Source organism: Urocitellus parryii, chromosome 6, assembly GCF_045843805.1.
Source record: "Urocitellus parryii isolate mUroPar1 chromosome 6, mUroPar1.hap1, whole genome shotgun sequence".
Taxonomy (NCBI): Eukaryota; Metazoa; Chordata; class Mammalia; order Rodentia; family Sciuridae; genus Urocitellus; species Urocitellus parryii.
Window position 1 is genome coordinate 165,568,009 of NC_135536.1, and position 12,283 is coordinate 165,580,291.

Consider the following 12,283-nt stretch of genomic DNA (forward strand, 5'->3'; position numbering starts at 1 on the left):
TAAAAGACAAAAACAAAGCTCTCCAGACCATGCAAAGGGTATGACAGAAAATTAGCAATGGAGAATCCATCTACAGTATGGTAAACTCAATCCATTATCTTCCTATTTAATGGAATCCACAGGAGAAAAAAAATTATCTTAAATATCATCTTGCAATACACATAGACACATTTAATTAAATAAATATATTAAAAAAACACACACACATACACACAAAAGCAGAGCTTCATGTCACAGTGGGAAACCAATGAGAAGCAGGGTGCAAAGCCAATGTAGAGGAAGCACATGTACACACGGGCAGGAGCTGATTTTTGCACCTGGTAGAGCCATCATGGAAAGATCAGCAGGTCAGAAGCAAAGCAAAGAAGAGCAGAGGAATGGGGCATGCAATGAGGACATTGGGGACGCAAGCCACTGCACACAGACTTTATGGAGTTAATGTATGAAAAAGCTTACTTCATTTAGAAAGCTCACTAATTGGTCTACCGTTAAATAATCAGTTTTGTCTCCATTGCTGAAAAGAAATTTATTAGAAAAAGTAAGTTTTTGTATACGATTGCTACAGTAGGCACGATTTACATGTTGACATTTGATGGTGATCACTCTAAACTTATTGTCTAACCCTGTCATAGTGGCAAATTCTTAAAATGGCCAGACTGTTTGTAAGGGGGAAAAACCCAACAATGACAAAGGAAAGAAAACACTCCCACTACGTCACAGAAGATATCTGCAATTCTTTAGCATTACCGGAAGAGGTTATTTCAAAACAACATGTAAGTCATCCATTTGAAATAATTGGAATGAATGAACTTTTCAACAACATATTATTAACATTCCAAATTGAATCTAGTTAGTTCACATAATGGGTTAATACCTAAAGGAGCAGGTTAAAATTGTAGGTAGTTAGTAAAGCCAATGCCAAGGGTGGGGGGGGGGACGAGTTCCAGGTGCTGAAATTAATTTATGTCAAAGTTTCTTAAAATCTCAAGAGTAAATTTATATACTGATAAACTAAGGGGTGAAAATCTAACCCTAACTAGAATATTCCTAGCACTACCAACATCCTATATTAACGTATTATGGCAAATAATGTTTTAAAAATCTAAAAGAACAAGGATATTGACACATCACTTTCTCATAACTGGAACTTACATTTTTTTAAAAAGATCTTCTATATCTGTCCGAGGACAAATCTTTTGTGTCAGTTCATAGAATTTTTCATAAGTAAAGGCAGCAGGTTCAATTTCATCATTCTGTAAAGAGTTAAAAAAAAAAGTCACAAATCAAGGAACTTTTTTCTTTTTTGAGGGTAGGCATCTACAAGGTCATGAAGTCAAGTGTACCACTTGGCATCCCAGAAGCCAGGAGACCAACTTCCTAACCACCTTGCTAGATCAGAGCATGTGAAAGTGAGCACTTCTAGTGACTAGGACACCACAGTTTGTGGGAACATCTGGCTATAGCAGGGTTTCTCTCGGAAACACCCATAGAACAAATAGAAATATTTTCTCTCTCTCCTTGAGGAAGAAAGTAGATGCCTGCTTAAAAGATGCTGAACGAATCAAGCCCAGTATTTAATTATGTTTATTTTGTGAATCTTCAGAAGTTCCACAGAAAGGGGCTTAGGTGGACCATTCAAAGTATTACTTGTCACACTGAAATGTACATTTCAAATAGAACTCGTTAAAGTGGGTCACCGGCTTGGATCTTTCTTTCAGTCCATAAATTAATTTCAATTATCTCCAATCAGAAGAGCCATAACCACAAATGGTTGGTTTGAGGAGGGATGCTTCCTAAAGTATTGCAAGGTCATCTTGAAGAACTGAGTTGATTAGTTAATTATTCAAGCTGATGCTGTACCTAGTTGACACAGTATGGCTGGACTTCTCTAAAATAAGCTCCATAAACTGTGTAAGAAACAGCCTGGCTTTCATTTCCTTATCTTAATAAGGCTGACAAAATTCAGCTGACAAAATTTACTCTGAAACAAACTAGTTGAATTCTCAAAACTTTGATTAAAATGCTTGGCAAAATGAGCTGGGGATATAACTCAGTTGGTAGAGTGCTTGTCTTGCAAGCACAAGGCCCTGGGTTCAATTCCTGGCACCAAAAAAAAAAAAATGTTTGGAGAGATGAAAAGAGGTGAAGGGAAAATTAATGGTACTCTATGTTTCTGAATCTTACTGAGGCCAGTTTAATGTAAATAATCTAGCCTACCACATGTGAGAGCATAAATAACAAAATGATTTTAGAAACATGTGAAGTTAATGAATACCTTTCCACTGGGAAGACCTAACTCCTTGAGTGCTTGAAAGATCACCTTCTCTGTTTTCCCCGATGCAAAGGTTCTAGTGATACTAGAGGAGGAGATAACAAAAGAAAAATTCAAGTTATTATTCATTCATTGATGCCTTCTCTGATGCAAAAAATACAAGTAATTCTAGGGATGGTGGGACCGTGGGAAAAAGAAAAGCATATTAAATCTACTTTTCATTTGTGGGTGCTTTTCATTCCCTACACCAGGTCTTCCTCTGGTCACCAAAGCTGATTCTGCTATGGATGGCACTTGATTCTAAGACAAGTGGTCCCCTAGGTGCTTGTGAACATGAGGAGGACCAGGAGGCTACACACTGTTGGAGAAAACACGACACATTTTGATCCTAAGAAATTATTTTCTTAGGCAAAAGGAATGTGGCAGATGGGAAAGTAGCTCTAGAATCAAACCTCATGTTGACAACATTTGCACGTTAGGGAAAGGACAGCTGCTCAGAACTCAGTCCAGCCTAGGATTGCTGTTGTTCTGTTCTTTTCACACTTACTATGGTAAAAACCTCTCAACAGGCATATTTTGATTTTTTATTTCGTGCTCAGCATTCTTGAGCCACTTGGCAATATTAACTGCTTCAAGGATTAGAGACTTTATTATGAAAATGATAGGTTGCCTGGGGGGCGGGGTGAGTGGGTATTTATCTAGTGTTTCAACGGAATCCTGCCATTACTGAATAGCTTTGTAACTAGTATAATGACCATACAAGCTAAATAAATGCATAACACTATAATAGGGTGCATTTCCTGGTGTTAGTAAGAAAAGGAAAGAGTTCTCATTATAAATACATAGGCGATGCTGAGAATAAAAGCCATCAAGGGAAGGATTTGGTAGTCTGGAGTCCCACACTTGGTTCTAAGTTGAGCCTCAGCCACCAAAGGAACCTTCATTCACTCCCTGGTTGGAAGTCCCTAGTGATCCTGTTTAAATATTTCCAAGATGACTTAAACTCTAACTGCAGATGGCCATCTTTGACTTGAAGATGGAGCCTACTTTCACCTGTGAAGCTTAGCTTTGTAATGTCTTCAGAGCAGCAGAGGGTTTTGAACAGCATCTCATACACAACTTTTTCATACATTCCACCATTCATGTTAAGTGGAAGGTAGGTTCTACATGGAAGCACTAAGAGCCAGTTTACTCTCCATGAGTGGGAGAAAGCACCACTTCAACTGCAAAGTACAACTCCCCAAAACTGGAAGGAAATAGCTTTAGGTGAATGAATTATTACATGTTCATTCAAAGCCTTATTGTTTCATACGAAGTCCAAGAATACTTCAAGAAGAACATTTTTAAGAGTGCTTGAGTCAATTGTATTTCAATGGAAGGAGGCCTATGAAGCTACAGACATGGTGGAGCACAGGTGTGTGATATTAACAAACTGCTCAACAGATTTCTAGCACCGTGGGTGCTATGCTCCAATTTTCTCACGTCTGGAAAGTTTATGCAATTCATATACATTGAACTGGGGTGAGATGTGATTTATCTAGTCTTTTAAATTCAGGGTAAAAGTGGTATTTAGAGTGTCTTTCTTTTCTTTCTTTCTTTTCCTTTTTAAAAATATGTTAAGTTAATATAAGACCCACAGACCCACAGCAGGTTCAGGTGCCTGTAATTAGGTGGAAAATCTTTGCATATCAATCTCAGGAAGACCTAGCTAACTCAAGTCTCTGTTAGGTTTAGACAAGCCTGATATAACATAATGAAAACTGATCAACATGGTCATGGATGCATTTAATTTGGAGTCTGAGCCTTGATTGTGAAAGAGAACCTGTGCTATGGGAAGGGAAGAGTCTATGGGAGTAGAATTTTTTCACAAGTGCTTGGCTGGGTGCAAAGAAAGAGGACACAGAAATAGTGTTGGAGAGAAAAGAAGCAGGAGAAGAAGGGGAGGGACAGTTTTCAACTCCACCTTCTCATGAGAGGACTTGGGCTGGGCAATCCTACTACTGATTTGCTCACCTTTATTCTACAAGAAAACAAACCCAGGATAGAAAATGGGAGCAGGGATTTAAACAGATCATTTTCCAGCAGTGGTGTCTATTTCTTTTATTATAGAAACTTTTATGAATCATTCTTTTTTATTTTGTTGACAGTGCTAGGGATCAGACCCAGGGCCTCACATGCTAGGCAAGCACTCCACCACTGAGCAGCATCCCTAACCCTCTGAATAGTTCTTGAGTCCCCATTCACACGGGGGACTGGGGGTTATGGACTGAAAGTGAATTCTTGGGTTTTTCAAAAGATGCCCTTTAACAGGGTTCCTGAGAGAAACACACCTAACCCAGGCTGGGGACATTTTAGACATCGTGGGTGTATTTCATGGGAATGCAGTATATGTATAAACTACAGTGTTTACAAGGAGACTTTGACTTATTCAGCTCTCTCTATATTATACTTACAGCCTCATGCACAAAGAGTTCAGTTTAGTTAGTTCTTCATAGCTAACAGGCACTCAATGAGATATTGTTAAATCAAAATAAACTATCCCCTTCCTCAAAAGCAATGCAAAAAAATCAAACACTCTTGAGTTGTGTCCAGTCCTAGTAGAGTTCTGGTAAAATTCCATAGTCCAGGGAACCTTGCAAGTGGCTACGGGAGCAACAATCCTAGAAACTTAAGGGCTCCTACACAAGTTCTGCAATGAATCCAGGAGTTTAACACCATCTTCTGACACAGTTACAGAAGATTCTTGCAGTGAAAGAATGGGACACTGCCCTGCAGAATCAACCCAGGACATTGATGGGTAATGCAGGACTAGGCCGCTATGACCACACACCTGAGATTCTTGGCTACTTTTTCCACAGTTGCCTCCCTAAGGACCTCTGCTAGCCATCACCCACAACCATCATCTGGCTTCCCATCACTCAACTCTCTAGGCACAGAACCACACTGCAGGTTTCAAGGGATGGGAAATAGGAACAGAGCTATTTTCGAAGTGCTGGTCCAAGTGGGAGAATGAAATCAGAAGAGCAGACTGTGTAAGATTACGTACCTAAAAAGAAGAGCGAAGGGGAAGGAAAGGAGTAGACTTCCTTCATTTGTCATTCCTGCAATTTCCCAGATATTAAATTTTTGGTTTAATGATGAAGAACAGGGGCTATTCTCAAGCTATGTAATGGCAACAAAGCCAGATCCCTTTTAACAGATGAACATGATGTACACTACACTAATAGTTTCCATTTTTAAAACTGCAAAATGATAGTGATGAAATGACATTTTTAAAGTGTTTATGCTTCATATCCATTAAGACATTAAGAACAATTTCCACCAAACCCTTGGCAGCTCATCTACCAGGAGAGTTATCCGCTCTTGATTGGCTTGATATCAATTCTCCATCAGCTCTAACAAACTGCCCCCAGGTCACAGATGTCTTGTGTCAAACACTTGTTAGTACTAGCAAACACTAAAGAGTCCATGTTGAAGAAAGTAAAAGAAGATGCAAAATATCTAGGCTATTCCTACCATAAAGGTGGTAACAGCTTTGTATGTGAACATACTGGATAAAAATCAATGAAATCAGAAGAGGCTTCTAAGCTCAGCTATAACTATGGCTTGATTGGAAACATTCATACAAATGAAATCAGAAGTGCTAGTTACAAGAGCTTTGATCACAATCTATGTGCTTCTACTTTGTCCATTTCCTAAATCTTGTCTTGAAAGAAAAGACAGGATAGAAAGGTATGGCAAACAGATTCAACTGACATTTCCGTTCATCACACTGCTATCTGGGCTCCCTAAAGTTTGGGCTTATTACTTCAATATTGACTTTAAATAAACCTGCAATCTCTACATAGCAATAGCTGTAGGATGTAGGGATACATTAAAATAATTGTCCTGCTATAGCTCAATGGAACTAAACGTTTTTAAATAAAATAAGTATTGGTGTAGAGCACCTTTGTCAACAACTATCAGTCAAAGGTGCTAGCAAGCCTGTTTTAAAAAAAAATTCTAAAATTGACTTGTCACTAAGTTATTAAATAAAAACCAGAGATCCACAGATCATGTGTGTGTGATATATATATATATATATATATATATATATATATATATATATATATTTGTAAAGACTACAACAATTGCATCAGGTCTGTGAGCCAGTAAGCCCTCATACAAGGTTAAATAAAAAGAACACTGCCCAGGCTTCTTCGTGATTTCTTTTTCCTATTTGCTCATAAGTATTTCAGTAGTGTCACATTGATACTTAAGTTCACGATTCGTATAACCTATGGAATTCAGAAAAATGATGACTTATAGGACCATTCTGTTCACTGTGACAAGAATAATGTCAGGGGGTATGTAGACACTTGTGCAGGGATGCAGAATGGACACTTCTGAGCAGAACAAAGCACCTGGGCAGGAAGGGAGAAAAATAAAAGATGGAAATGTCACTGCTGACCAGTATCCACTCAAATGCTATGTACTTGTTGACCTGTTTGCCTTGTCCATGAAAGATGAGTCAGTTCTAAGACCTAGAACTGCTGGTGGAATTTGTTGCTATTTGTCACTTTGCTTCTTTGCCAAATGGATGTCCAGAGAAGACCTCAACATGAACTTGAGTCTGAAGAATCCTGGACGCATGGGTTGGTTCTGGGGAGCCTGTGTTTGATTCAGGTGGTGGGATTAGGATCATGAATCCAAATACCCTTCTGGCGTTGTGTGGACAGCTGATACTCTGGTGCCCAGCCTAGCTTCTGAAATTTTTATGAATGCTTATACAAACACAGAGCAAAATGATCCAGTTTGGTAAAGAATTCCCATCACTGCCAGGTGTGGTGGCACAGGCTTGTAATCCCTGCAGCTTGGGAAGCTGAGGCAGGAGGACTGCAAGCTGAAAGCTAGTCTCAGTAACTTAGCAAGACCCTGTATCAAAATAAAACATAAATTGGGCTGGGTCATATAGCTCAGTGGTTAAACACTCCTGGGTTCAATCTCCAGTACAAAAAAAAAAAAGAAAATTCCCATCATTATCATCATATGAACTTTCAAGTATATACACTATTAACAAACTCGAAATCCTAGAAAAAATCAGAAGCAGAAAAAAGGAATGCACGGGGAATTCTCAGAGGGAGAAATAACTCAGCACAAAACTATGAAAGAGGATGTGTCTGGCTCATGTCCTCTTCCTTTTTGGTTCTACCTAAACGTGTCTTCCTTTGTCATTGTTAACCTGGGTGGGGTTGGAGAGGATATGGCAGCTCTTTGGTGTATGTGGTTTCAAATCTTAACCTGATCTTAATACCAGTATGATGGTATCCAGGGGAGAGGCTTTTAGGAGGTGATTAGACCATGAGGGTGGAGCCCTCATGAATGGGATTAGTGCCCTGACAGGAGGGACTTCAGAGAGCTCTCTACCCCTCTTTCCACAATGTGAAGGCACAGCCAGGGGACATAGTCTTCAGCCTGGAAAAAGGCCCTTACCAGGATTGGGTCAGGCTGGCACCCTGGTCTTAGACTTCCAACCTCCAAAACTATGAGGAATAAACTTCGGTTGTTCGTTAGCCATCCCGTCTGTGACACCCTGTTATAGGGTTAGCCTGAACTAAGACCGCAGCCCTGAGCAGCAAAGCCCAAAATGAGAATGTCCAGAGGCAGCACGCTTCCAAGACCGTCCATACCCTCTCTCTGTAGTAGGTACGCGGAATAAATTTCTTCACTTAACTGATGGTTTGCTCAGGTAAGTAGGTAAAAAAAAAAAAAAGAAATTAATCCTAAAACCCACTATCTGAAGATTAAAAAAATACTACATTTTCAGATGTTCTTTATCAGTATTGATGCTCCCTGTTTTGAGGAAAAATGCAACTTTACCTTCACAAATGATTTCTACAGTCTGAACATGGCATGTGACAAAAGGATTCAAACTAAGCTTCCAGAAATATCTTAAAGGCAATTAACACACAATACTTGCAGAGAGCTCTGTCTTTGGTTTGGTATCATGGAGCATGGCCAAGAATAACTGACTTACCTCCTAACTGGAATTTTACCAGTTGTGTTGGTCATAAACGCCAATTTCATCCAGCTGGAAAACAACAACAACAATACTGTTTATTAGAAGGAACAGCTTCAATCCAATGAAGAACTTTAAAACAAAATGTATTCCAACAAAAACATCTGTCCTAAAAATCTCAGATAATTATGTAGTATGAGATGAATTCGGGACTATCAGATTCAGTAGATAAAAACATAGAACCTTCAGTTAAATTTGAATTTCAGACAGGTAGCATAACATTTTTTTGTGTAAGTATGTCCTGTATAATACTTGGAAAACGTAGTAAAACATTATCTGTTACTTATCTAAAATTCAATTAACTGAGGAACCAATGTTTTATCTAGTAAACCTAGATGAACCATAAAATTGGATGCTTAAACTGAGCAAAACATACTGCCAGTACTTATTTGTGATTGACCTCATCCTTAATTCTGATACTTTACTAATATACCAAGGTGACAGAAAATGCAAATGAACAGTGACACCAGCCAGCCTTGTCCTGAGGACCCATGAGGATCCATCACTCCAGGATCCCAGTATCATAACATAGATTACAGCTCCACCTTCCTTAACCTTCAATGGTCAGAGAAGGTCATCATAACTCCGTGTTCTCCCTATGCTCATGGGCTACATGAGGACCCAGAACATCTGTTTATATTGTAGAACTAGGATTGTTCTTAGCTAATGACTTCCATTCTCACTGTTTCCAGTTAATAATATCCTAAGCATCCACAGAACATCAGGACTTGGTAAAGTTTCTGTTTTTGGTCAAGTTTCTTGGAAGAACAAGTGACCAATTCTTTAGAAGATGTTTTCAGGAAAAGGGAGTGAGGAAGGCAGATTGGGCAGGGAAGATGGTTAAGCAAAGCTGCAGTCTTAGCTGGAGCTTTAGCCTGATCTTCTATGACATGCATCAGCCTTGGTGGCACAGGGATGGCCTTTCGTTCCCTGTTTCAGCCTGCTATTGGCTTTAGGCTTCCCCTTAGAGGGAGACAGGAGCATCATCTCCTGGGCATGGAGGCTTCCACTTAGCAGAGGGTAATCTCTGGAGACGTGGATAGGTCTGAGCTGCTGGTGGATGGGTCAACACCAGCTCCACAAAGGCGTCTGGACAGGATGCTGGAAGATTTGGTGTCTGGATATGAATATTTGGGTCACTAAGTATCAATGAGCCTTCCGAAGTCTTTGATCCTTTGAGACTATCAGTAACCAAAGTCACAACACTGAAATTTCCATTAAGCTTCTCTTTAAGAAAAAAAAAAAAAAGAAAGAAAGAAAAGAAAAAGAAAAAATATGCCAGAGTCACTGTAAGAAAAAAAAAAAAAAAAGGCTGCTAACCATCAAATAGGAATTTACAAAACTATATAAGTTCCCCCCACTATGATGATGGAGAGAAAGTTGGAGGGATACTATAACATTCAAGTAACTAGTATTGCCTGAGGAGTGACTGGAAGCCAGGTACGGGGCTAGGCGCTTTCCAATTTCACCTTCATGGTAATTTTAATTCCCAAATGGGAAAAATGAAGCTGAGTAATTGCCTGAAGTGGCAAAACTGGGGTCCGTAGCCCAGATCCATATCTGTGGTATAACCAGTAAGTGAAGACTGAGAGTGCCATAGGACTGGCCTGTTCGCCCACTACCAAACAGGGACGATGAGTCACTGAATCACACTGTTGATGCCACAGCCTAGTTTTGAGAGATGGGGAACGCATCCCCACAATTTCTCCATGTGATTCCTTTTGGCACCTCACAGACTCTACGGATAGTTCTATACATGCAGGCAGCATCACATCCTTATGGATCCACTGCTTTTTAAAAAGGCTAACATTGGACTTTGGCTAGGATTTCTTCTTGGAGAATTTTCATGTCACCTTGAAGGACTAGTTTGAGTAGGGTTAAAATCTACCATTGCAGTACTCCTCTGGATTTTAGATGAAATGAACTGGGGTAAGACCTCAGGATCCTTGACTGAATCCTTGACTGAATTTTAGAAATAAATTCACAAGGATGTGTGGATCCTTGATTGTGGCTCAACGGCAGGTGTTAGACCAGGGGCTAGAGCCTCCTTTTTCACCATAGCCAAGGCTGTTTCTGCACATACTTCTCTCTGCCATGCTCCCCATTTCTGTTTCTGAAGTGGAGGTTGAGCTACCCTGCTACCCAGTTATGGACCCCAGGCATGTAGAACTACCTATCAGGAAACTGAAGATATAAAAACCATAGGCTACAGAGTGGCTGAAGTTCCTATAGCTTTTGGCCATCAACCACATGATTCCCCTGGGCTTGGGGCTATGGGTTCATCACGAGTGCTGTGCTAGATTGTATGAAGAGTGTAGATTTGTGTTGGTCAGCTCATGGTCCAAGGTCAGGAAAGTGGAGGGGGAAGGCAGGCAGGAATTGGCCTGACAAGATACTTAGACTTCATCTCCTAAAGTGAACACTGCTTGATAATTTCCAAGAACAAAGGGTGATGCAAAGAAAACTCACTGTTTCTTGAGGCAGGTCATTGGACTGACGTTGTTGGCCCTGAAGTTGTGTATGATTGATCTCAGGCCTTCTACCCATTGCTGAAAGAAATAATAAAAAAAAAAATGTCTCTTGGTGAGCAAATATGTTGCAGCAAAATAAGGTGTTTTATTTATTTATTCATTTTAAAAAATCAGACAGCCTATGTTCATTTTGTGTAATAAAAATAAAAACTTTTCATTTATCCCCTTCCTGTCACATAGCTATCTACATTTTGCACACTCATTTTTATCCTTTAATAAAAGGATACTTTTTATTTGCATGAAGATAAATGTGGCACCTATAGTCCCATAAAATACAGGGTTGCCACAAAGGAATGCTGCCCACTGATTGAGTTTTTAAACTTTCTATTTGCAGTCTCTTTAAATATAGGCCCTCTTTTTGTTGCAGGCAATCTCAGATCTTCCTAAGCAATATTATATAATACATGATGACCTATCTCCCTATTCCGGTTTTAGAGCATGAATACATAGGGGTCCTTCCATTGGGTGATTCTTTCAATCTCTGTTTTACGTATTTTACCTGTCCATGTTTTCCAACAAAGCTTTGAAAGGTAAAAGATCCTTTGATTGCCTGGGTACCCGAACCAAGCAGTGAGTGATGTGCTTACGCAATTTCTGTATAAGGACTTGGACCTCAGTTGTGGTTCATACCATCACTCCATGGATTTACAAGGGAAAGTGAAGGAAGATTGAGCCTGGCAGAGAAGGAATCTAGCTCTCTAAAAGGGCATTTTACTAGAAAAGGCTATTCCATGAACTAAGGCAAACTGTTTTTGGATCCAGTAACTAATGCCAACGAATGCTGTCAGAGCATCACATCCTCAATAAAACGCACTGCAACAAATTGGTATTGTGGGTCAAACAGAACCGTGGCTCACCCCTAAGCAGCTTCCTTACCTTCACCTTCTTAGACTTATAGTCTGAGTGCTTAGGTTTACTGGTCAGTGCTAAGAAAGGAAAAGTATTTTGGAATAGATAGTCATATAGATGGAAATACTATCTGCAACGTTCACATATGTCTCTTTGAATTTAAATGAAATGGATATAAAATTCAGCATCTCAGTTGCACTAGTCATATTTCAGATGCTCAAAAGCTAACATGGGACGGATGTCTACCATACTGGAGAGTACAAATAGGAACATTTCCATCATCACAGAAGTTTCTGTTGGACAGTCCAGCACAGTACAACCAGGTTTATCATGGTCAAGCGATTTAATCCTTGCAAGGGTCACAGGTGATGACTGAACTATGAGTGTATATTTGGTTTTGCTATTTAGCTTCTGTTAATTTTAATTGTGTTAAAATATACACAATATAAAGCCTAATCATTTCAAGTGAATAGTTCGGTGGCATTAGTTCCATTCAGCTTATTGTGCTGCCACCAATACCATATATGGCCACAATGGTTTTCATCACGTAAAAATGCAACATTACCCTTTAAA

General features: G+C 39.5%; 1 protein-coding gene across 7 annotated transcripts in view; it reads right to left on the bottom strand.

The window, feature by feature from the left end:
* The window catches only part of Plcb4 (phospholipase C beta 4), a 399,208-nt gene that overhangs the window by 99,413 nt on the left and 287,512 nt on the right, over positions 1-12,283 (bottom strand). For all 7 annotated transcript variants that reach the window (XM_026385783.2, XM_077799625.1, XM_026385781.2 and 4 more), the window contains 5 exons: positions 10,800-10,879; positions 8,289-8,342; positions 2,276-2,357; positions 1,153-1,253; positions 457-514 (listed from right to left, as the gene is read on the bottom strand). In XM_026385783.2, coding sequence (XP_026241568.1) covers positions 457-514; positions 1,153-1,253; positions 2,276-2,357; positions 8,289-8,342; positions 10,800-10,879 — 375 coding nt within the window. The remainder of the gene's footprint in view (positions 1-456; positions 515-1,152; positions 1,254-2,275; positions 2,358-8,288; positions 8,343-10,799; positions 10,880-12,283) is intronic.